The sequence below is a fragment of the Quercus robur genome, chromosome 6 (assembly GCF_932294415.1).
Source record: "Quercus robur chromosome 6, dhQueRobu3.1, whole genome shotgun sequence".
NCBI classification, from domain to species: domain Eukaryota; kingdom Viridiplantae; phylum Streptophyta; class Magnoliopsida; order Fagales; family Fagaceae; genus Quercus; species Quercus robur.
The window spans coordinates 13,359,684-13,385,984 of NC_065539.1; the positions used below are offsets into that span (position 1 = coordinate 13,359,684).

The 26,301-nt window shown below is 37.0% G+C and overlaps 2 protein-coding genes and 1 pseudogene across 5 annotated transcripts; 2 read left to right on the plus strand and 1 right to left on the minus strand.

The window, feature by feature from the left end:
• The first annotated feature begins 6,999 nt into the window (after window positions 1–6,999).
• On the plus strand, window positions 7,000–18,719 carry LOC126732846 (WD40 repeat-containing protein HOS15). 3 transcript variants are annotated; one of them, XR_007659569.1, is made up of 14 exons: window positions 7,000–7,409; window positions 8,524–8,669; window positions 8,786–9,146; window positions 9,255–9,349; window positions 9,431–9,477; window positions 10,068–10,215; window positions 11,041–11,104; window positions 13,781–13,939; window positions 14,036–14,157; window positions 14,564–14,638; window positions 16,193–16,246; window positions 16,358–16,431; window positions 17,921–18,028; window positions 18,126–18,227. XR_007659569.1 is itself a non-coding variant. In XM_050435886.1 (14 exons), exons 1-14 carry the CDS (start codon window positions 7,349–7,351, stop codon window positions 18,343–18,345), a joined length of 1,701 nt encoding a protein of 566 aa, XP_050291843.1. In that variant the 5' UTR covers window positions 7,002–7,348; the 3' UTR covers window positions 18,346–18,719. The 3 variants fall into 3 exon arrangements, 2 of the variants coding, with proteins under 2 accessions (XP_050291844.1, XP_050291843.1); XM_050435886.1 differs by having other exon boundaries at window positions 7,002–7,409; window positions 17,954–18,028; window positions 18,126–18,719; XM_050435887.1 differs by lacking the exons at window positions 17,921–18,028; window positions 18,126–18,227 and having other exon boundaries at window positions 16,334–16,428.
• A 225-nt stretch (window positions 18,720–18,944) lies between these two features.
• LOC126689868 (pentatricopeptide repeat-containing protein ELI1, chloroplastic-like) lies at window positions 18,945–22,678 on the minus strand (annotated as a pseudogene).
• A 782-nt stretch (window positions 22,679–23,460) lies between these two features.
• On the plus strand, window positions 23,461–26,159 carry LOC126732847 (protein NONRESPONDING TO OXYLIPINS 2, mitochondrial-like). Of its 2 annotated transcripts, none has more exons than XM_050435888.1 (3): window positions 23,461–23,675; window positions 23,764–23,918; window positions 25,830–26,159. In XM_050435888.1, exons 1-3 carry the CDS (start codon window positions 23,532–23,534, stop codon window positions 25,846–25,848), a joined length of 318 nt encoding a protein of 105 aa, XP_050291845.1. In that variant the 5' UTR covers window positions 23,461–23,531; the 3' UTR covers window positions 25,849–26,159. The 2 variants fall into 2 exon arrangements, with proteins under 2 accessions (XP_050291845.1, XP_050291846.1); XM_050435889.1 differs by having other exon boundaries at window positions 23,764–23,882.
• The last annotated feature ends 142 nt before the right edge of the window (window positions 26,160–26,301 follow it).

A 26,301-nucleotide genomic window follows, 5' to 3' on the forward strand; every position in this document is an offset into this window, starting at 1 on the left:
ACGATTCTCAAACGGCCCAACGATGACGTTGGGTTCGCACGTGAAGGATCCCTCACAATAAAATTTGTAGAGAGTGGGCTTGAAAGGCTAACGTTTGGTCACGGGGCGTTGGTCCAAACCGGACTTTAGGGAAACTCAGATAAGAAAAGACTTCAACCTGGATATCCAAGCTCTACAGCTTTGTAACTCGAGGGATTGGACTCCTCGGATCATGTCCGAGGAGCACTAATGTCTTTCTCCGGTTACCCGACGGTGGATTTTTCGTGGTGGTGTACATATATTGTCCGGGCATTCTCATCCCTGGAGTTTTTCCCAAGAAGTGAGATGGGGATCCCCCCCCTCCCTTTTTCTAATTAGTTTACCTTTCCTTTTATACTAGCTTACCTTTGCTGTCCCTCGTCCACGTGTAGGGTCAACTTTTCCAGGACTGATATTTGTCCCGTCAATCTAATCCCAGAATTGTTGGGGATGGTTAATAAAGCCTAAAAATCAGGTTCTGTTAGGTGCAGAGTCTTATCAGTGAAGGGTATTAAGGACAACTTCCCTGAGATATTTTCTGATCTTTAGAGTTTGCCCCTATGCCACTTTCATCAATGAGACTTTGGGTCTGCCGAGGACCAAGCTGTCCTCGGCTGTATCCCCGGGCCATTTTGAGCTTCTTATCTTTGAGCTTGGGCCATGGCCTTCTTCGGCTTGGACCTTTGGACTCCCCATAAGCAAGCGGGCCGGGCCCATAAATTATTGGGCCCCACAATAGCCCCTCAAAACCCTGTTGTCCAACATCTTGGTTGGAAAGGTGGGTTTTGGTAATACCGAGCCTTTATTGTGGCTCATTTAATTCAGCCCTTGATCGACGTTGGCGACTCTTCACCTCCCCAGGGAATGCGCCGGTCTACAAGACGTTTCCCTCAATTTACGCGCGATGCGTTTATGCCGTTTGGTTATCTGAAGCATGCCTTTAATATCTTCTTTTGCGCTCCTTGATGACAAGAGCTTGCTGAAGTGCTTCCATGTGTTCCAATTCTTCTTCCTTCTCCTTCATCTTTTTCTAAAGAAGGTTCTTCTCCTGATATGAGCAGTACTGAGGCAGAGATTAGAGAGACTTTGAAGGCGAGTTTAAAAAACACCTGACTGTTTACTGATCTGTATTGCGGATGCTATTGTTGCTTTAGCAATTCATTTTTTGTATAGGCTTGTTTAAGCCCTTCTTTGCACGTTGTAATAATTTTTCATATTAATAAAAGTTATTGTTATTCTACTTCACATGTTATGTTTATATGTTTTAATAAATTTGCAAACACTGCTCGGCACAATAGTATAGCATTTGAATCAATGACAACTAAGGCCAAAATACTTGCTAATAAAAAGATGCAACCATAACTTTAACAGAATTACTTGACATAGCAATGTCGACCAGGGAGGGACGACACTTACCTCAAAATTAGCCAAGATGAGGACTGAGTATTCGATACGGTGTAAGAACTAACTATCCGAGGACATGTCATCCGCAAAACGAACAGTTTCCTTAGGCTATTGAATAGGGGGTCATTTTGCCATCTTAACATACTGGCCTTAACATTTTACAATATTTGAGCCGAGGACTTTCCCGTCCGAGTAGTTGGCGTTCCCATAGGCTTGAGTCCGAGAACCATGCAAGGCCCAGGTTCTGTCCAAAACTTTTTCCAGTACTTGGTTTCCCCATAGGCTTGAGTCCGAGGACCATGCAATGCCTTGGTTCTGTCCAAAACTTTTTAGAGTACTTGGTTTCCCCATAGGCTTTAGTCCGAGGACCATGCAATGCCTTGGTTCTGTCCAAGACCTTTTGAGTTCAATTTCTCCCTTTCTTCAGGTATATCACGAGGCGCCGAGCAGGAGGTTGCCCTCGGCAGTGGCTATTCCTCGGCGTGGGCCATAGTCCCTGGGCCCTTATGCAGAACGGGTCTGGGCCGCGAATTCACTAGGCCCACGAATTAAGAGGTATTTATGCAGTCTTTGGCCACGCGGTACTTTTTGATGTCCCAGTGTTCGAGGTGCGCCTTTACGAGGCTCCTTTAATCTTGTGGTTGCAGTTGACGTGCGAAGTTGGGCCAGAGCCATTTTGTTTGTAGCGTTCCTTGGGACGCTGCGTGAGTTGACTGCCACCACCTTGTCTTTTCAAATAAATAGGAGGGAGAGAGAGTTGCTTTATATACACACAGCTCCTTCAGTTTCCTCCCAAATCACAACTCCTATATTCAGTGCTGTCCTCCCTTAACATAACATGTTTGAGGCGAAGGTTGGGAAGAAAGAACTCTCTCCGCCACAGAAGCGTCGTGTCCTCATGAGACTCAAAATAGTAAGGTATGGGCACAGGAAGCATAAGTTCAGGGGAATACTCCATTTCGACCGAGGGGAAAGGGTGTCTCTCCTTCTTTTAGTCAAAATTCGAAACAGGTTCTGTTCATGCTAGAATTTTGGCGTGTCAGAAGGAAGATTCTCCGCCATCAGCGCCTTTGCCTTGTGGCAGGCAAATATTTAGAGAAAGCTCCTCAACTTCCAGCTCCCTGCACCTTTCCTTCAGCGGTGTCAGGCTCAAGTTGGGTTTCTTTTGCTGCCTGAGTTATGGGCATGTAAAAGCATTGAGGAGGAACAAGGTCTTGGAGCAGTGGCCAACCTCTCCTCTGATCCACTTCCTCGGCTTTGTTTTATTTTCTTGTATCTTTCCTTTTGATTATGTGGTTAGCTTTAGTAGCCATCCTCTCGTCTGTACTGCTCCTCGGCTTTATTTTATATATTTTTCTTGTATCTTCCTACTCAATTATGTATTGAGCTCTGACATAAACTGATTCCAGCTTTTCATTGTACGCTGTACTATTTCTTTGTTTTAGTAAAAATAGAAATTTATTTACATGTGTTGAGTACTGATCTTTTGGCAACACTACTTTGTGAATGGGTGTGCTCTATGTGTGTGTTTCTTCAAGAATATTTAGAGCAAGATACCTTGAAACATAATCTAACTAACTCTAATTTACCAATACTACCAGGCATTATATCGATAATTCATAGTAAATCAAACTTAGGAAACTAACCAGGGTAACAGTGGAATATTTTGTGATAAGCGCGTGAATACCGTCCAAGACTGATAATCTCTATATAATCCATCCGAGCAGTCGACTGGGAAGCAGGGAACTCCGATTGTGCTTATGTGTGCTTGGTTTCCCCATAGGCTTGAGTCCGAGGACCATGCAAGGCCTTGGTTCCGTCCAAAACTTATGGTTTTTCTTTTGTGTACTTGGTTTCCCCATAGGCTTGGGTCCGAGGACCATACAAGGCCTTGGTTCTGTCCAAAACTTGTGGTTTTTCTTTTGTGTATTTGGTTTCCCCATAGGCTTGGATCCGAGGACCATACAAGACCTTTGTTCTGTCCAAAACTTGTAAGATATCTTTTTTGTATTTGGTTTCCCCATAGGCTTGGGTCCGAGGACCATACAAGGCCTTGGTTCTGTCCAAAACTTGTAAGATATCTTTTTTTGTACTTGGTTTCCCCATAGGCTTGGGTCCGAGGACCATACAAGGCCTTGGTTCTGTCCAAAACTTGTAAGATATCTTTTTTGTACTTGGTTTCCCCATAGGCTTGGGTTCGAGGACCATACAAGGCCTTGGTTCTGTCCAAAACTTGTAAGATATCTTTTTTGTACTTGGTTTCCCCATAGGCTTGGGTCCGAGGACCATACAAGGCCTTGGTTCTGTCCAAAACTTGTAAGATATCTTTTTTGTACTTGGTTTCCCCATAGGCTTGGGTCCGAGGACCATACAAGGCCTTGGTTCTGTCCAAAACTTGTAAGATATCTTTTTTTGTACTTGGTTTCCCCATAGGCTTGGGTCCGAGGACCATACAAGGCCTTGGTTCTGTCCAAAACTTGTAAGATATCTTTTTTGTACTTGGTTTCCCCATAGGCTTGGGTCCGAGGACCATACAAGGCCTTGGTTCTGTCCAAAACTTGTAAGATATCTTTTTTTGTACTTGGTTTCCCCATAGGCTTGGGTCCGAGGACCATATAAGGCCTTGGTTCTGTCCAAAACTTGTGGTTTTTCTTTTGTGTACTTGGTTTCCCCATAGGCTTGGGTCCGAGGACCATACAAGGCCTTGGTTCTGTCCAAAACTTGTAAGATATCTTTTTTTGTACTTGGTTTCCCCATAGGCTTGGGTCCGAGGACCATACAAGGCCTTGGTTCTGTCCAAAACTTGTGGTTTTTCTTTTGTGTACTTGGTTTCCCCATAGGCTTGGGTCCGAGGACCATACAAGGCCTTGGTTCTGTCCAAAACTTGTAAGATATTTTTTTAAGTAATTTTTTCTCTATACTTATTTATTTTTCGAAGGTTAACCCCTAGGCCAGGGAGGGGAGAGTTGGCTTGAGGCCGGAAGCCCCTAGAGCTGCCCGCGCCGTTAGCAGTGCAAGGCGTAGCCCCTAGCAGAAGCTTATGTCAGAGCAACAACTGCACGTCGCCGGAGATGGGAAAAACTCGCGAATCTCTGCTTGCTAGAGAGTTGACTCATGCACCACCCGTGCCAACGCGCAAGCCTTCCCACAGACGGCACCAATTGTAGGGACACGATTCTCAAACGGCCCAACGATGACGTTGGGCTCGCACGTGAAGGATCCCTCACAATAAGATTTGTAGAGAGTAGGCTTGAAAGGCTAGCGTTTGGTCACGGGGCGTTGGTCCAAACCGGACTTTAGGGAAACTCAGATAAGAAAAGACTTCAGCCTGGATATCCAAGCTCTACAGCTTTGTAACTCGAGGGATTGGACTCCTCGGATCATGTCCGAGGAGCACTAATGTCTTTCTCCGGTTATCCGGCGGTGGGTTTTTCGTGGTGGTGTACATATATTGTCCGGGCATTCTCATCCTTGGAGTTTTTCCCAGGAAGTGAGATGGGGATCCCCCCCCCCTCCCTTTTTCTAATTAGTTTACCTTTCCTTTTATACTAGCCTACCTTTGCTGTCCCTCGTCCACGTGTAGGGTCAACTTTTCCAGGACTGATATTTGTCCCGTCAATCTAATCCCAGAATTGTTGGGGATGGTTAATAAAGCCTAAAAATCAGGTTCTGTTAGGTGCAGAGTCTTATCAGTGAAGGGTATTAAGGACAACTTCCCTGAGATATTTTCTGATCTTTAGAGTTTGCCCGTATGCCACTTTCATCAATGAGACTTTGGGTCTGCCGAGGACCAAGCTGTCCTCGGCTGTATCCCCGGGCCATTTTGAGCTTCTTATCTTTGAGCTTGGGCCATGGCCTTCTTCGGCTTGGGCCTGTGGACTCCCCATAAGCAAGCGGGCCGGGCCCATAAATTATTGGGCCCCATAATATATATATATAGAAAACGTAACTGTTTCATATAATTGCGAAGACAACAAAATAATAGATATGAGAGAAAAATTTATAAGATGATTTACCTATTTGAATGCATGAATTTCTCAAAATTTTGAAGTTCCTAATTTTATTTAACTACATATCATTTTATTTCCACGTCTTTCATAATTTCAACCAAAAATTCACTAATTGGCTTTTTTTTTTTTTTTTTTTTTTTTTTTTTTTAAAAGATAAAATTATACTCTAGTCTAATCTAAGTGTATATGTGTGCGAAGCTCCCTTTTGGAGACTTGAACCCTGTCCCTTACCCCCCACACCCTACAAGCACTTATACTTGTGGAGTGACCATCGCACCAAGAGGTGTGCGGTGGTACTAATTGGCTTCTTAGAATAGGTAAACTCGTTTAAATCAAATGGAAATTAAGAGATTACTATAACTATTGTTCTCTTAAACTTTTAAATGATTCATCTAGGCACATGAAAACTTTTTACTATTAACGTGTGAAGCACACGGTGGCAGAACTATAGTTGGACTAGGGGGCAGTGGCCCCCCTAAATTTTTTCAATTTTTTTTTAGTGTATATATATATATATATGTGTGTGTGTGTGTGTGTGTCAGTGTGTGTATGTGTTTGTGTATTAATTTTAGTAATTTGTTTCAATAAATTTGCACTTTTCCCTCTCAACAATATTATTGATCTTTTTAAAGGCTATAAAAAATTTTATTGATCTAAAATTTGAAATAAATTTAACAAGCTTAACAACAAAATTTACCAATAACAAACTTAAGCCCAAACAACACCCCAAAACAAACCCACGCAAGACACAAACAAAAAATAAAATAAAATAAAAAATTCCTAAGCCAATTCTAACTAGTCTAAGTGAACACCCACACACATTTGACAACACACAATACACCAAAAAAAAAAAAAAAAGCTTAACTTTCTAAATTGAGAAGTGTTATGTTCACAATATTTTCATAACAAATCACATGCGATAAGTTGTTATTGGTTCTAATTTGAATCCAAAATTTAAATTATTTTTTTGCTTACTCATAACAACCAATAATAACCTACCACTTACGATTTATTATGAAAATGTAGTGAAAATATTGTAGACATGACATTTCTCGTCTAAATGAATGCTTACTTGGAGTTTCAAAAAAAAAAATTGTTTATACTTTTGCCCCTCTAACTCTAAATCCTAGCTTTATCCCTGGAAGCACATCTTGCAATGTATAAATTATTCCACATACCATGACAAATTTTTTTTTTAAAATTTACTGTTTTCTCCACTTTTTGACAAAAATAATTATATATATTTTCATACAAATACTCAAAATAGTTAATACGATAAAACAAGTCAGCTTGAAACAAAATCTTTAGTTATGTGAATGAAAGAAGCACCAATTTTTTTTACCAAACCAAAAAAAAAACATATTGACACAAAAATTTTTAATTGTCCTACGCGTGAAATTACTCTTGTTATTTTTTGTTCTTTTGAGAAACAATAATGTGAACAATTATTTTTGTTGTTTTTTTGGGCCCCTCTCCCTTATTCGGTCAGAGTGGGGCCTCACACAACTCACCAAGTGAGGCCCATCAATCCTCCGGAACATTGAATAGGTACGGCATTTCAGCGAACACGATGCCAATTGCCAATTGCCGAAAAGGCAAAAAAAAAATGACATAACCCGTGAGTTGCTGTGGCTAAGCAGTAACCGTTTGTCACGGCCTCACGGGAAAGGAATTGCTAACGTTACGGTGCTGGTTTTACGCATTATCGACAATCAAATCAATACACTACCCCCCCTTTCCTTTCCTTCCGTTCACGATTTTTCCAGAACTCCTCCTCCTCTCTCCGCCTCCATCCCACTCCTTCGCAAACTATAAACCCCAATCTCTCTCTCTCTCTCTCTCTCTCTCTCTGGTGTTCATGTTTGTTTAAGCTTTGTATACACAGCCACTGAGCTCAGTGACTCCGCGACGAGACGATGAACTCCATCACTTCCGTCGAATTGAATTACCTTGTCTTTCGTTACCTTCAAGAATCAGGTAATGTTATAGCTCCTAAAATCTTCTCCTTCTTTTGGCTTATTTTTCTGTTCTCTTCTCCCCAAAGTTGATTAGTATTCTAGGGTTTGTACAGGAAGCTGTTCCTAGAAGTATAATAGTTGCAATTTCCTTGCAAGATTTGTGTTTGTTGCTAATATAAGCAGTCTAGGGTTTGATTAGAATGAAGAAAGCTTGCGTTTTGGTAATAACTTTTCCTATTGTCTGGTCGAAGCTTGATCTTTTATGTAGGTTTCCATTTTTATTTTTATTTTTAATAATATAATGTAGCCGTAGGTATTTGCAATAATTGTGTACCAATGGTTGCGTTAGGGTTTTCAAATGCTACGCCTGGCTTTGTGTAGCAGAGTATAATGTGCGTTAATTTAGCATATTAAATATAGTCTTGATGAAAAAAAATTTGTTTTTGTTACTTAGCATCTTCAGAAGGTTCTAATTTCAGTGATAGGTCATGGCCTTTCTTAGATGAGAAATAAATTTTTTTTTTTTTTTGAAAGGTAGAAAAGAAATAATTAGAAATAGACAAAGAATATGAAGTATTTGAAGCATCCACACATGCTTATAATTTAAATAAAAATCTGTTTTAATTTAAAAATTAGTTATATTGATTATTAATATGGAGCTGAACATTATCTCTAAATCAGGCAGGTTTGTAGGACATGCACTTGGTGTTTAAGGTCCCTTGTAATTGTTGGAAACAAAGTTGCGATAATAGCTTCACTATTTTAAATAAAAAATACATTTTGTTAGCATAATCTTTAATTTTTTCCAGTTTTCTGGGGAGAGCGAGACATGAATTATATTTAACACTTGAGTTGTATAAACAATAGTAAATGAATAAAATTTTCAACTTGTTTCCTTCATTCACATAATGAGATTTTTTTTTGGATAGGTAAATGAGAATTTAAAAAAAAAAAAATTTTGTATAATTTATTTAGCAGTTTGATGAGACATTATGGTTGGAGAAACTTCAAAACTTTACATTGCTCTTTTTTTTTTTTTTGGGGGGGGGGGGTGGGGGAGCTCTTAATTTTTTGAGCATTCTAAATCCCGTGGAAAATGTATATACTAACTGCTCCTTGTCATACTCTTGTAGGATTCACACATGCAGCATTTGCTTTAGGATATGAGGCGGGTATCAACAAGTGCCCTATTGATGGTAATTTGGTTCCACCCGGTTCTCTTATAACATTTGTACAAAAAGGACTTCAGTACTTGGAGATGGAAGCAAACTTGAGTAATGTTAGCATGCTTAATTCTTTTGCTTTTCATCTTACTTCCAGCATGAATTTAACTACTTTTTCTATTCTGCTTATCTCGTAATTGAACTTGATCAATGTTTGTTTTAAACTTGTCAGAGTGACACAGACTTGGTGGAGGATTTCTCATTCTTACAACCTTTGGATCTTATCACAAAGGATGTCTATGAACTGCGGAAAATCATAAATGAAAAAAGGAAAAATCTACAGAAGGATAGAGATAAAGATAAAGAGCTCGACAGGGAACATGAAGGAGAACGTGCACGGATAAGAGATAAAGAAAGACATGAAAGGGAGAAAGAACGTGAAAAGGATAAAGAGAGGGCAGAAAAGGACAAGGAGAGGGCAGAAAAGGATAAGGAGCGAGAAAAGCAACATGAAGATCACACTGACAGAGAAATGGTTACAGATGTTGAGGATAAAGTTATTGTAAAACCTGAAGATAATGGTGTATCTGCAGGTAAGTTTACATTGGCATTGAAAGTAATTCCTCTGTTTTCTTGACCTCTCTTTGTATTATCCTTTGTATCAACCATGAAGTATAAAACTCTCTGGATGAGTTTTATAGGACCAGAACCAATGGATATCTCTACAACCTTGACTTCTCAGGCATGTGAAATTCCCAGTTCTGATGTGACAATTTTGGAAGGACATACTTCAGAGGTTTGAACATGTCTCCAATCTTTCTGCATTTTTTTGTCCCCCCTTCGCCCACCTCATAATGATTTTCCTTTCTTCCTTCAGGTATGTGCTTGTGCATGGAGTCCAACTGGTTCTTTTCTTGCATCAGGGTAAATATTTCATTGTTGAATGACATACTTCTTGTGTGATGGTTCATCATGTGTATCTATAACTTATTTTAAACATCTTATGTATATTCTGTTACATGCATCTTTCATGTCAACTAATTTGATGCGTTTTCATATTGTGATCCTTTTTTGTTACTGCTGCATTACAGACTTCCTACATCTTAGTCCTTTTGCGTAGTGAATTATAGGTTCCACATTGGATATGATCTTCCAATTGAAGCAAAATCATTATGAAGGGTTACTGAGAATTGCTTTATTTTTTACTGGAGCAAATAGGGTTTTCTAAGGATTTCTTGTGTGATTATATCAGCTTCTGCTTTAAGTCATATTACTGCAGATCATTATATTATTCAGAAGTAGACTTTAGCATAGAAATGCAGTTGAGTGCATCATTAATTTTGAATGAAATGATCATCTGTTTTGATTTGGCAACTAAGAATTATAACATATTGCATGTGTTAATTTCATTGGAATTCCTGGAATTTCAGATCAGCTTTTGTTATGGTATGGTAACATCATCTAAGGTTGTGAATTTTAATAGTTTTTGGCTGTATGCCTGATAAAATTTCTAGATCCGGAGATTCAACAGCTCGTATATGGACAATAGCGGATGGTAGCTCGAGATCTACTTCTAATGCTCCTTTGAATGTGCTGGTCCTGAAACATGTTAAGGGTAGAACAAATGAGAAGAGTAAAGATGTCACCACACTTGATTGGAATGTGAGTTTTATCTCACTATTCTGACTTAAGTTAATAATAGCTGCTAATTATGCTCTGGCTGAACCCACACTATTGTTTAGTTATACTATCAAATATATTCTCAAAGTTTGCATGTCATAAGCATGTGCTTTTTTAAAGCTTAGCTTTCAACTTGTTGGCTTTTATTATTCTGTACAATATGGTGCTTTATTTTTAGGTTTGATACTTGGTTTGGATTGGGATTATCTCCTAAGAGCCTCGCTTCTGAAGCTTAGAATGAAATAGTCCAATGCTAGAAGAGTGCCTAACTGCCAAGAATTTAGCATGGTCCATGTTGATTTCATGTATATGGAAATGATTTTAATTATAAAAACTTAATATGGTCATTTCATTATCTGATACATATTATTCATTATGTACTTTTCATTGGAAGTGTTTTGGCTCAACAACAATAATAGAACCAATGTTATTGTCTCACCATTCTACGACAGTAATTTCAAAGATTCAGTGCTAATTGTATCAATCAGGCTGGAAAGGACACCCAAAAAGATAATAGAGGTGGCACCTTTCTTACATACAGCATGAGTTAGTAACATCTTAGGTATTTGGTATTCCACATCAATGTGGAGATGGAATAGTTCCCTCCTTTGTGTGAATGATAAGAATGTGCATTTGTACATAGCAGTACTTTTGCATTACTAATATATATATATATATATTAATGTACCTCTTGAAAAGCAAGAAATGCACTTTCGAGATGCTATTTTGATGGTACCAAAGGCTCCTGCTGATGTTGTCACCATTTTGTATGAAAAATTTGTGATACTTTTTCCTGTCCTTATGCAGGGTGATGGAACACTACTTGCAACAGGTTCGTATGATGGGCAAGCAAGAATTTGGAGTACAAATGGTAAGATATTAAAGCATGATATGTTTTTTAAGTATATGCAGACCATTCAAGTGTGTGTGGTTTTTTTGTTTTTTTTTCTGGGGGGGGGGGGGGTGGGGGGGGGTGGATAAGTAGTAGGAGTGTGCATTTCACTTGCCATGTTCAAGGTCTTTTTAACTGATACTCAATTCAATTGAAACCCAAATAACCTTGTCACATGACAATATTGTAGATAATCATAAGCCATTTAATGACCTATTTAAAGCAAGGATATTTCTTATGTGAAAAAGAAACACTAGGATATTTCTTATGTGACAGAAACTAGATAAATTCCTTCTGCTTGGTATTTGTCATAAATTGTATTAACTAGTGTAGTCAATGGAGAAAGAGAAAGGTGACCTTAAGGCACCAAGTCCTTGTATTGCCTGAGGCATGAGGTGCCAAACGGTGCTCACCCAAGGGAAGCAAGGCACCAAATACTAAATATAGTTCCTTGTATGTATTATGTACATATAATGAACTCAAATAATGTATATCTAATACATGTGGAATATGATAATTAAAAGAAGCAAAGATAAAAATTATCAAATGTGTGCTGCATGAAGAAAAAAGAGAGTAATATTGAATTTTATGAGCATGAAAAGTTCATAATTCGTTGTCTTTAACTATTAGAACTTTCACACACTCTTTAGCTGCTTCAGGGACAAAGTAGGCTAGGCACAATTTTGAAAATTGCAAATTGGTTGGAGGCTCAATTAATTGATCTAAGAATAGGCTTTACAGTAGCTTATATGGAAAAAAGTTTGGTGAGAGAGAGGGAGAGAAGTATAAAATAATGAGAAACAACATGCTTGGTAGCTTATAGTTGAGGTCCCAAGGCCTAACAAAGGCAAGAGGACAATTGTTTGCTTGGTTTTGCTGTGTTGATTGATGAGTCTCATTTTTGTTCTGTTTTGTGAGTCTCTCTCTCTCTCTCTCTAAATGTCTGGTTTTGTCTTTAAGCTGGTTGTGGCTGCCAGCATAACCCTCACTTACCTACATAAAAGTACAAAACTGCTATATATATAGGCTTAATTTCATTGAAAATCTCACCTTCAAAGCACGGACACCCCAAATCCCTGGCTTGTCCATGTCGGAGACATGTCAGACACGGACACTCTGGGGACTATTGGAAAAAATAATTTTTTTATTAAAATATTTTCTTTGATTTTATATGTGCTTTTGGTTTTGATAGTTGTTAATTATTTTGAAATTTAAAATAAGTGTAAAATATGATTGTATGTATATATATTTTACTTAATTTTTGTATCCCAATTGTGTTGTGTCTTAATTTTTCAAAACTTGCCACGTCTTCATGTCCCATATCATGTTGTGTTTGTGCTTGTTACCTCATCTCAAGCGCCTTGCAATCGTTTGAAGAGAGGAGAGCGCCTTGCTTTGCTTGAGTGTCTAGAGCGTCCAACTTGCCTTTGACTACACTAGTATTTAAAAAGTTTTTGGCGTAGTTCAGTTCCCCCCACTTTACTTGGCAATGTTACTGCCACACAGTAGTTTGTGCATGAGCTGTGCTGTCACTGATGTTTCTTAACTGTTAGAAGTCTATCAGATACTTGTGCTCACAGCCTCACACACATGCATATATATGTTTATGCTAGAAATCTTACCTTAGACATACCCTGGTCACCAAACTAACTTGCTATTTGCTAAAAGATCAGTATCTCAAAAGGATGTGAGAGAAGAATGTGGATAGAATAAGTGAATTACGAAAGCATCGTGGAGATTTGATTTACACAAAGTTGAGTTCCTTGCACAGCTAGGATATGTGGTTAGCGAATTTTCACTAGTTCTTTTTCTTTGAGTTATTTCCTTCTTTTTTTTCTTTGAGTTATTTCTTTGTTTCTTTGAGTTATTTCCTTTTTTTTTCTTTGAGTTATTTCTAGTGTGTGGTTGGAGGAATATTTTTTTTATAAATAGGATATATGGTTAGAGAATTTTCAATTGAAGTTCTTTTTCCTTAGATTTCTTTTGATTTGTTCAAAAACATTGGGGATTATACTTTTTCCTTTTTCTTCCAATATAATATTTTTAATTACCACCCCCCTCCACCCAAAAAAAGATTCAATTTGAGCTTTGGTTATTTTACTCATTCTCGTTGGTTTTTGTGTTTGTTTGAGATAGCATATTTTCATTGGTTTATTTGGCTTAAAAGATAAACTAGGCAAAAGTACAATTGTACCCTTTTTTTTTTAGTTGTACATAGTCCAAATAAACTGAATGGCAGATGCATGGGAAAGGCATGAGACTTTTATTCCATTTTCAAAGATCCAGTTTTCTCTTTAACAGTAGGGCAGATGTAATGTTATTTTTTCCCGTTTTGTTGTGTTGTTAATATTATGTATAATATCTCAATCTGTTATAATTATATGGATATCTCTTTCCCCAAAATATACGTCCACACATACACAATTACATAACCTAAGCATATAATATCTGCATGTATGGACTAGGCCAAATGTTTAAGCAATTTTTTTCCTGGTTGGTTTGATATCTTCATGTGGTACCTATCAAAAAAAAAAAAAAAAACTTTCGTGTGGTGTCATATTTATGTGGGAACTTGGAATTGTAATTGTATGCTAGTCTTCATTGCATCGCACAAATTTATTTGGTGTACTGATTTTTGTTGTTATCTTTGTTCAGGTGAATTAAGGAGTACTCTAAGCAAACATAAAGGACCCATATTCTCTCTAAAGTGGAACAAGAAGGGTGATTATCTTCTTACAGGCAGCTGTGATAAAACTGCAATTGTATGGGATGTGAAGGCAGAGGAATGGAAACAACAATTTGAATTTCATTCAGGTGTTGCATTTGATTGAATGTTAATACTCATCAGTGTTTGTCTTGTGCAACAATTTCCTTTGTTTGGGTTTAAACTTGAATATTTGTATCATTTAGGTCCAACACTTGATGTCGACTGGCGCAACAATGTTTCATTTGCAACAAGTTCCACAGACAATATGATATATGTTTGCAAGATTGGAGAAAACCGCCCTATCAAAACTTTTGCTGGGCATCAGGTTTGTTCCTGAATTCTACTGCTCATATTGCTCCCTAAGTATTGCTTCTGTACTTTTCTATTCATAGCCAACCTTGGGGCTTAGTGTGGATTTTTGCTGGGAATTGCCAGCTCCACCTTTAGGAATGTTTCAGTTTACTCAAAAATTATACATCGACCCTAAGATTAATCAAGTAGCAAAACATGTATTTACCAGCTTAGCGCCTACATTAGTGGTAGTAGGTTACTAGAATTGCCGCATTGTGTCTAAATCTGTTCTTTTTGACTATCAAGTAGCGAAACTTGTTGACTTTGGTTGGCTTCTGAATGTTTGGAAAGCATTAGATCAAACTGTGTGCATTGACTTATGAAAAGATTTCATTGTAAATATTTTTTTAAAGCTAATTATGAACTTTGTGCAATTTCAGGGTGAAGTTAACTGTGTCAAATGGGATCCAACAGGTTCTTTGTTGGCCTCTTGCTCTGATGATATCACAGCAAAGGTTGTTTATGCTACTCCTTCCTTTTAGGAAATTTGATTTACATCTTATGTTTTATTTTTATTTTTATAAGTAATTACTGCTTCATCAAATAAAAAACAAAAGTACAGAAGGACTAATCAAAAAAAAAAAAAAAAACAAAAGAACAGAAGGACTTATCAAAAAAAAAAAAAACCAAAAGAACAGAAGGGACCAGAGCACACAGGCAGTGTGCTAGGGGCCAAAACAAAATTATAAAGCAAGAAAATTACAGCTATCAAGTAAATCAGCCAAAGAGTTAAAAGTAAAAACACCCGAGGCATTTGTCCACTCAGATAAAGTCTGGAAGAATAGCAGCTTCAAATCATGAATCAACCTCTTTTGCTTCCTTCAAAAGTGTAAGTATTCCTTTCCCACCAAATACTCCTCATGAGACAATGAGGGATCATGGCCCAAATTGCTGCATATCTATATCTGTTAAACTTCCTTGGCCAGCTTGCTATAGGATCCACAACCCAATTGGCATAACCCACAGAACGCCAAATAGAGAAAACACCAAATTCCACAACTCTCTAGCAACAGGGCAGTGCATAAGTAAATGATCAATAGTCTCCTCATCTCTCTTATACATGCAACACCAATCGATCACCATTACTCTACACCTCCTCAAATTATCACTACTTAAATCCTCCCCAATGCCACAATCCAAAAAAAGAAACTAACCTTTGTAGGTACTTTCAGCTTCCATATAGACTTCCAAGGAAGAGAGAGTTGAATAGAAGAATGTAAGGCCCTATAAAAGGATCTAACATCAAAAGTCTGCTTGGAGGAGGGAATCCAGCAAAGCTCATCCGCTACATTCTTTCTCCTCAGGCCAGAATAGATCAAATCTATAAAGGAGACAACCAATTCCAATTCCCAATCTTGTGCTGGTTTAACAAAACTGACATTCCAATGATAACTATCCTCTAAAAGAGATAACAAGTCTGCCACTGAAGCATCCCTGTTACAAGCAAAGCCATAAAGTTCAGGGAAGTTGTCTTTCAGAGGAAGCCCCCCACACCAAGGGTCATGCCAGAATTTTATAGAAGAGTCATCTCCCACCTTAAAGTTAACAAAATGATAAAAAGTGTCGCACCCCTTCCTGATCCTCTTCCAAAGACAAACTCCGTTGGGCCCCTGCACAGAATTAGAGCACCAAACCCCCCCTGCATCTTATGTGTCATTGACATAGATTTTCACTGTTGGCATTATATATATGCGCATGTGTTTGTGTGTCTGCACTTTTGTCACTGCCAGGGTTGTTTATGGTACTAGTAGTACATTGATTTGCATCTTATGTTCCATTGACATAGATGTTTGCTCTTAGCATTATCTGTGTGTGTGCATGCGCGCGCGTCATCTTCAACTTGTATTTCAATCTTCAAATTAAATTAACCTGTTTCATACAGTTTAATAACATTTCTTCTTGGCTTATATTGGTTCTTGTCTCTCCAAAATATATATTGTTCTGTTGGTTTTTTTTCTTTTTGGTGTGTTTTTGTTTTCAATTTCAACTAATATATGGCAATGTTGTAGATATGGAGTATGAAGCAGGAAAAGTTTGTTCATGACTTAAAGGATCATGCTAAGGTACTGTGGAGATTTTGTTTCTCTTTTTAATCCCAATGTGTTTGCCTCCCAGCATATGCACTTCTGATCTGACTGGATTGTTCTCAGAAACATTGAATAATTGTTTTGCAGGAGATATATACTATCAGATGGAGTCCCACTGGACCTGGTACAAGCAACCCTAATCATCAGTTATTGTTGGCAAGGTATATGCTGTTGATTTAATGAATTTGAATGCCATTAATTTTCATCTACCTTTATGCATTTGCACCAGTTATCTAGTTATTCTATTTGGTAGTTCTGGAATTGCTTTTTTAGTTGATCATTTATTTTTTATTCCTTGAAAAGTGAATTTACTATGGATTATGAATTATGGATTTGTTCTAGAAAACCTGTTAATGTTATCAAAATTTTCATAGAGGCACAGAATTATTAAAAGCTTGCAGCCTGTAGTAAAACTCAATTGATTATATGAGGTGCTGTTAAAGAAGTTTGTATTTGACATCTTCATATATACAAAACACATTGAACTCTAATTAGTTTCATACAATATTATTAAAGAGGTAGAGTGCATCAGGAGTTGTTAGGTGAAGCCACCATTGTGTTGAAAATGTTCCATTGCCATTTGGTCTTCAATGATGGTCAGGTTTATTTTCTCAGACTGTAGACTTCATAATTTTTGTCTTGGCCCATCTTCAACTCCTGTCTGTAGTGATGGATAACTTTATTGCATTAATATATCATGCTGGTTTCACTATTATCATTTAACTTTCCTATCAAAAAAATATATCGTGCTGGTCATTGTATTTCTTCACCCCCACCCCCCTTTCACATTTAGTCCTGAACCTTTACCCCATGATTTAAAATGGTCCTCAGGCTTTGAAATGCTTCATATTGGTCCTTATAATTTTAAGTTCATGTCTAATGTTCATTGTCGTTAGCTCTTACTTTGATTCTCTCTACTCCAAAACAAAGTATTTGAATAGCCAATCCTTTCCCTTATATGTTGATATCAAAATCCTTGGGATTTCACTGAACAATCTCTACTCAATCAGCAGGAGTTAACTGCAAGGACTTTTTTGACACAACTTTTCTTTTTGATAAGTATTTCTTTGACACAAACTTAAAAATGTAAGGACTAAATGAAGCATTTCAAAGGATAGGAAATTAGAATACCGCAACACCCATGAGGGTTGCCATGCACACTTCACAAATGATTGATAGCTCAAAGGTGGCTTTCCCCCATTATTTTCCAAATATTAGTCATTGGAGTGACTAGCAATTAACAGAGGGAGAGATTCACTTAAATGAACTAACATGGGCATAAATACTTCAAAGCTCAAATGCAATTGAAAAATGAAAGTCCAAAGTTTGAACTCACCTTTTGTATAATATCCGCGGGATTGAAGAGTGTATGACTCACAGGAGAGAAAACCTCAATTACAGCAGTAGATGCATAGTCCTGTTTATATTTTAATGAATTTGAAACATGGGGCAAAGGTTGAGGACTAAATGTGTAACTAAGCCTATATCACTGTGTTAAGATAAACTAAGGTTTTGCTATGACAAGATCTGAATAAAATTCTTTGTGCATCATATTGCATACAAACTTCACACACACACACACACACACAGTTAAAATAATGTGTGTTGCAGGACATATTTAGGTCTTCATTCTTGTTTTACTTATTTCAGTTAAAATATTCAGCTGGTTGTGTTTCTATGTAGTGCATCGTTTGACTCAACAGTGAAGCTATGGGACGTGGAACTTGGGAAACTTCTATACAGCTTAAATGGACACAGGTACTGGCCCTTGCTGCTGTCATTGACGATATTTGAAGGTGATTATAACCGATGAGATGCTTTTGAATTTCACTGATGTCTTATATTGAAACTTCAGGGAACCTGTATATTCTGTTGCATTTAGCCCAAATGGTGAGTATTTGGCCAGTGGATCTCTTGATAAATCCATGCACATCTGGTCATTGAAGGAAAACAAGATTGTCAAAACTTATACAGGCAATGGGGGCATATTTGAAGTTTGCTGGAACAAGGAAGGTGACAAGATTGCTGCATGTTTTGCCAACAATACAGTTTGTGTTTTGGATTTCAGAATGTAAGGTCTGGGAAAATGCTCTACAATTTCCCTAGTTTTCCAAAGCACTATGACCTCAGGAATGATAATTAACTTCTTAGTTGGTCTTCAAAGTTTAGTTGTGGAGATATTACTTTTGATGGGGATGGGTAAAAATGTATTTTGGGTGGGTAGGTTTTGCGTTTTAACCATAGATCAGGCATTACTCACTTGTATTGATCGCTTTTGTAATTACATTTACTCAATTATCTTTCAGGCTTATGCTTGGTAGGAGTGAATTGTGAGTTTGTAACCCAATTATGTACAGAATTATTTGAATTGGGCCATAATTCGTGGTTTCTAGTTTACCATTTCTTTTCCCAATGATAGTTATTTGGAACGATGTTTGTTACCCGGTTACATTTCGTTTACTATGTTTATTTCAGTTTTTCTTTGCTGAATGGTTATCTTTTCAGTTGATGTTGAGGAATGAGCCCAACTATCACTGGTCAAACAGATTAGGCAAAGTTGGAATTTGATGGCAATTGGTTTAAAAAAGTTATTCAAATTGTACGATCAATGGAATGCTTAGTAACACTGTATCAGTGATATATTACAGTTCATTAGTAATTCTCACAACCACAAGAACATGATCCGTTAACAATATTGCAATTCACCAGTAATTCCCACAAGAACATGAACCGTTCACAAAGTGGTGAAATCGATTATGGTCCCTCATTACGATCTTACGTCCCAGTTATCTTTGAAATCAGCTTGGTCACAGCATGGCAGTCCAGACATACACGGAGGTTCTTCACAATCTTTATAGTAGTTCCGGGTTGAGTACTGATGAGCCCAAAAGCCATAGCTAGCTTCTCATTGAACTTCAAGGGATTGTTCCTTTTGTCTCTCTGTTAAGTCATGTAACACAATTTCTGTCTGTGGAGGGTAGCTGTGTGCCTCAAGCCAACAGTTTATCTCCTCTAGCATCATGTAAATTTCTTTGCTGTTTGGGTGTTTCTTATCTCCAGCAAGAAACTCGTGTACCTTATTATTCACTTCAATTGAGCTACAGCCAGGTTCCTTCTGCACTGCACTGTCTTTCATCAAGGTCCTCACCCTTGCCACCCCATCCCGGTTGCCAGCAGCTGCATATATGTTTGATAAAAGAATATACGTTCCTGAATTTGCAAGGTTCTTGCCAACCAGAAACTCTGCAATTTCCTCTCCCAAAGCAATGTTATCATGGAGCCTACAGGCCGCAAGCAAAGTTCCCCATAAGACAGGATCTAACTCTGTGTTCATGTTTTTGACAAGCACATATGCTTCTTCTAAATGCCCAGCACGGCCAAGAAGATTTACCATACACCCAAAATGCTCAATCCTTGGTTCAATCCCACATTGATCTTTCATTGAAAGGAAAAAACTCCATCCCTTACTGACTAAACCAGCATGACCACAAGCACTCAAAATGGCAACGAAGGTTACATGAGTAGGATGGTCAGTGGCGGCTCCAGAAATTTTTTTCAAGGTGTTCCTTAAGAAGGATAAATTACACAATCTAATAAAAAGAGAAATTATTAATTATTGTTATTTAGTTGTTTCATTAATTTGTTTGTCTTTTATAAATTATAATTTGTTATATTGTTGTTTCATTAATTATAAAATTATTAATTGTTGTTTAGTTTAACATAATTTAATTTGTTTGTCTTTTATAATGTACTATTGGTTAATTAAATTATTAATTATTGTTTATTAGTTGCTTCCCCCAATTAATTATTGGTTAATTAAATTATTATTTATTAGTTGCACTAGCACACACCCCATGTGCATTTACTTCCCCCAAATCAAATATCCCACCTCGGCTCCATGCCCCCATCTACCCCCCATTCAACAAACAAGCCCTATGACCCCCAATCACAAGAGCCAATCAGATAAATTCACAATCAAAAATCACAATACACTAAAAGACAAGTAATTGTATCTCACCAACACCAACACCAACACCAACACCAACACCAACAGTTACCAACACCAACGGATAAAGCCAAAAACAAGGGCAAATATTAATAAAGTGATGAGGTAAAGCTAAGCAATCAAATCAAGTCTTAAAGAGAGAGAGACTCATTTGCTTTCAATCTTCAGATAAAAAGAAAGAGAGATAGAGAGTCTAAAAGAAAAACCCATACCCATTAACTCATTAACCCGTATATGTAAGAGACTAAAGAGAGAAAAAGATGAAATACCTTGAGGTTGAGGGAGCAGGGAGGCCGAAGGCTGAGCTGAGGGGCGGTGCCGTCGGGCAACACGTCAAGGCATTACCGATCTCCGATCCGATCGGATCGATCTTCAATCTTCGATGCCCAATGTGCTTTGGAGCTCAAGTTTGAGGCCCGATCACTGATGACCGATGTGCTCTGGAGCTCACACTATCCGTTGGTTGTTGTCGTTGATGGCTGATGAGGTTTTTGTTTTTTAGGTTAGGTTTTTTATTTCAGTTTTTGCTTTACTTGATGAATTGGATGTGTATATTGGGTTTTGGTTTGTTTGTTTTTGTTTTTGTTTTTTTTTTTTTGAGAATCCATGGGTTTGCTACTATCTGTAATTTGTTGGGTTTGCATTTGTAATTAGTGGGTTTGCTACCATCTGTAATCTGTTCATTTTGATGTTGGGCTTTTTTTCCTTGGTGGGCTTGTTCTGTTACAAAATCTTTTTTGGACTTTTTTTTTTTTTTGTTTGAAAGTAGAACAAATAATTTTATTTATTTATTTGAGGGTGTTCCTAATTTTATTTTAAGGGTAAACAAATAATTTTTTTTTAATTATATATATATATATATATATTTTTTTTCAGGTCAATGTGTTCTTGGGAACACCTTGAAGTGAACGTGGCGCTGCCACTGAGGATGGTGACCAATCATGCACATTTCATTAAACAATTGCAAGGCATTTTGGCTAAATCCATGAATTGCATACCTTGTAATCATTGAATTCCAAGCAACGACATCCTTGTCTTTGATCCTATCAAAAACCAATTGCGCCTCCCCCAAACTACCACATTTGCTATGCATATCAACCAACGCAGTACCAACATGAACATTGATCTCAATCCTTTTATTCTCAATATAAGAATGAAGCCATCTACCAGACTCCAATGCGCCAAGCTGCCCACACAAGCAGAAAGTACAGACAACACCGTCAATTCGTTAGGCTTAACTCTTGCCCTCAACATTTTTCTAAACAATATAAAAGCCTCATTTGGCATCCCATTCCTGAGCACACCCATCAATCATCACATTCCAACAAACTACATCCCTCTCCTCCATGTCTTCGAACAATGCACGAGCCTTGCCAAGTTCCCCATATTTAGCATAACAAATAATCATTGCCGTCAAAGAAACCAAACCCTTGTCAGGCATGGTATCAAACAGTTGTGCAGACATCGCATCACCCCCTCTTGCATAAACATCAACTAGACCATTCATAACGAACAAAACAGTTGCTGCGCAGACATCACAAATCCGACTCGAGCATCTCAAAGTTATCTAGAATGACGCACAAAAATGACCGAGGATTCCCTCTCCTATTCCGCATTCTATGGAGCATCACAAAGATGACCGAGGAGGATTCCAGTTGCATTTAAAAATATATATATATATATATATATATATAATCCCCTTCTTTTTCTCTTTCCCTTAGGCTCCGTTTGGGAGTTCATAAGGGAAGGAAATGGAATGGAATAAAATGATCATAAGGGAATGGAAATGAATGGAATGGAATGGAATGTATTTAAGCAAGAGAAAGGAATGGAAAAGAATGGAATGGAATGGAATTAAGTAACCTTGATTGGATGTTTTAAAATGAAGGAATGGAAATGAATGGAATGTAAGTAATTTTGTTTGGGAGCAACATGGAGGGAATGGAATGGATTCATTTTATAATAATATTACTATTAGACCCTTATTTTAAAATAAATAATTGAATATACAGGGGTATTTTGGAAGTTTTAGTAAAAAAATCATTAAATCTAATTCCATTCCCTCCCATTCCTCCCAATTTCGGGGGGAATGAAAATTTGAGGTTTTAAGGGAATAGAGAGGAATGAGTGTTCCCTCCTACTCATTCCATTCCCTTCTACTTAAACTCCCAAATAAGGGAATGAATTTTCCATTCCCTCCATTAAAACTCCCAAACAAGGGGAAGGGAAGAATATTCTAAAATTATTCTTTTTATTCCTTTCCATTCCATTCCATTCCCTCCTCCCAAACGAGGCCTTAATTATATCATTTTAACTAACCGTTAGTGTTTATTGCGCTAATGCACGCACATTTACGCACGAAAAACAACTTAAGTCTGAAATTGTTCTATTACAATTTCCATCAAAATAAAAGGGTAGTAAACAACATAAAATTGGGTAAATTGTACTCTTTTTTTAAAACTTTAACTATGGTATAATTACAATGTTGCTATTAACTATTTTTATTAAGCATTTTATCCTCCAAGGATTTCTATCAAAATTAATATAAAATTAAATTTTCATTAGACATGTTTTTGAAAAATTATGACAAAGGATAAAGTGTTTTTTTTTTTTTTTTTTTTGAGAAGAAGTGTTTCTTACTTTAAGGCAAAGTTGCAATTACATCCTAGTATAGTGTAATTAATGTTTTATTACATTAGCCAAGATAAAGTGAGAATATTTATGAATGTAAAAAAGTCAACTCGTTAAAAAGGTTACATAACTAAAGTCACATAGATAATATTTAAAATAGGGTTTTACTGATATATGCTCTAAACACATATATTAGTAAACTATTTTAGAAAATTTTTTATGGAAAAATAGAAAAATAACTAATTGATTTGATAATTTTTTCAATTTTTCATAATTTTTTTTTTAAAAAAATAGATGGTTAATATATTAATAAGACCCTTTAAAATAAAATAATTTCAAATAAATTTGGAGCCCAACTTTATTAATTTTATAACGATTAATGGATGAAATGTTCGAGGCTCGAAAGAGTGAAGGATCGAATTCTTTCCCCGGCCCACACCTTAAGCAAAATGTGCCTCCTAAATCCAACAAAGAATTGGGCTGGGCTTTATAACTCTAGGGTTTTAAACAAAAAAGTCTTAAACCCCAACTCAGCTCAGCTGGCTTCAAAATTGGGAATTCCAAGTGAGCGAAGAAGAACTCTTCACTTCAGTCTTCAGTAAAAGAGAAGAAAATGGCTGGGCGATGTGGATCGCTGTCGAGGTCTCTGCTCTCCACCGCCAGATCATCAATCCGATCATCTTCTTCCTCCTCAACCTCCCTCCCCCGCCTCCGCCCTTCGCTTCCACAACGCCTCCACTCTCGCCCACCCCTCTTATCCTCCACCAGGTATTCTAATTTCTATCCTCTTTTTTTCTTTAAATTTTAAAAACACAATTGAATTCTTAATTTATATATATTCAAATATTTGGCAAAGGACTATGGGAGAGCTAGGGTGCGTCCAATCGCTGATGCCACTGCACAGCGCAGTCGCCGCGGCTCGACTCACTTCCCACATTTCCATCGAAGCCCGTGCTTTCTGCGAGTTGTCTCAGGGTTCGTAAATTTCCCAGGATCGCTCATTTTCTCTTTGTGAGTCTATATTTTGTCCAGTATTTACATATTTATACTATGATCAGCTCTTTATTCATTTCTCCTTTCCATTCTACAAGGAATTAGATAGTATTTGAAAGTAGAAGTGTGTGTGTGTGTGTATATATTTTGGGCTTATCTGCTTATAAGCTCGCTTTTATGTAAAGCTTTTTAAAACCTTACTTTTTTTCAAGCTACAAATATACTTTAGCACACTTAAGGACACTAAGGTTTTGTAGAAAAGTGTGTCTGCGACACTGGTTGTGGCTGAGCTGGGATTAGCCAGGCTGTCTTTAACTTTCTGAGTATGATTTAGGTTTATTTATCACATATCTTTGAGTGTGGTGACTCTGGTGAGTGAGTGGGCGAGTATCGAGTTGGTATCATTGGGTAGCATGGAGAACCGTTTAATTGTGTTTGCCCAATATTTAGTTTAGACTTTAGACTAAAACACAAATTACACTATGATTAGGTCAATTTTTGTTTTGGTCCTAAATTCCTAATGTTTATTTATCACTTTTGATTTTAGTTCCTAAGTTGGACGTTGTTTTTTATGTTGTTCTTCTGTCAATTAAAATTATTGACATGTTAAATGCCAATTTAGTTCAAAACAACGTAGCTTTAATGTATTAAAACCATTTTGTCATGTTAGAAAATTTTTTTTTCAAACAATATATTTTTCTAAAAAAAAAATTATTTCTTCTTTCCCTATACTGATCCCCTTTCCAACCACCTTTGCCAATCTCATCTCCAAACTAAAGTGGTGGAGATCGATTTTTTTTTTCTTTTTTTTTTTTTTTTGGGGGGGGGGGGGGGGGGGAATTAGTAAAATTTTATATTCACATATTTTTATTTTTAATGAAAATTATAAGAGGGAGGAGGGAAATTTTTAAAAGGCCCCTCTTTGCCAGTGCCTGCACCCACCTTGAACCACAACATACTCATCACCTGGGGCTGGGATCTATGTTAGAACTGTGCTTGATTTTAGTGTTTTAGTTTACCATATCATATTTTTCCATCCATTAGTTGATGACAAGGACCTTTTTGTCACACATTTAAATAGTTAAGGATTAAACTAAAACATTTGAAAGGTTAAGGACCATTTTGAAACAAGGGAAAAGGTTGAGGACCAAGTGTTTAATTTGACCTTATTTTAATTAGTTTTATTTAATTTTGTAGTCAATTTAATTTTTTGTTTTTAGGTCTTACTAGTTAATTAGGTTAGTAGTATTTTAGTTCTTAGAGTCAAGATTTTTATGTAATTCAATAATTGGGATTTCCCAAGTCATTTAGAATTGGGTTTCCTTAGTCAATTATAATAAAAATAAGGGGTTGCTTATGTAAGTTAGAATTATGGTTTAGTAGTCTATAAAAGCATAGTATTGTCCTCTTATGGGGACAGATTATTTTGATGATGAATAAAATTTCTCTTGAAATTCTCCCAATTTTTTGGTGTTGACTCTAGCTAACCATAGGTACCAACTCCTAGACGTTCTCTCTTCTTTTGTGCTGACTCCTAGTTACTTTTATTTTCTCTTCTTTGATTTTTGTGTTGCATCGTTTGGTTTTATCATGCCTCAGTGTTTGCCTGTTTGGGTTGGGTAGGGAGTAAAAAGGTTGGGAATGAGTGTTAAGGAAAAAGATTGTGATGGAGTTGACAGTGGATCATAATTGTGCTTCGCCATTTGCCATGATTGATCATATTAATTTTCCTAAGTATCTTAGAAGTCATCCTTCTCAAATTTCTTGTTCACATTTGAATATTTGGCTTAAATAAGAACCATAAATGTGTAAAACTATTTTCTTTGAGAAGTTCATAATTTACTTATAATGGAGCAATGTTTTTTGTGTCATGGGAATTATATGGTACTCCTTTGCTGATAAATTTTCTGGTCTTTTGCTGTCCTGTAGGTACTTAAATACACTGTAGCTCTGCACACCAGGTGCTATGTCATATGGGATTAGAAGTACATCCTGTTGGAACTCCATGATTCTTATCTTGATGGAGGGTGTAGGGAGTACTTTTTGAATGTTGCTCAATTCAATAGGTATTATTTCAAGAATTTGTCCTGTTTTTTTTGTTGCATAAACTCACAAAGAGTTCCAGCTTTTCATTTATGAACTCATATGAGTTTTTGTTTGATTTTTTAAGATTTTGTATTGTAATTTTTATCATTAGAGACTACTTGTTTGACTTTATGGAGCCCCATAATTTTGAAGTTGGATATTTATCAACAAGAAGCAAGTGTTAGTTCCAAAATTTAACATCAAGGGAAGTTTCTAGAATTAATTTTTGGGCATTACTGTGACCCAAGAATTTAATGGAATGCGGCTGAATTGGTACACATGAACACATGCTTCAGTCAAGTGCAGGCAATCTGAT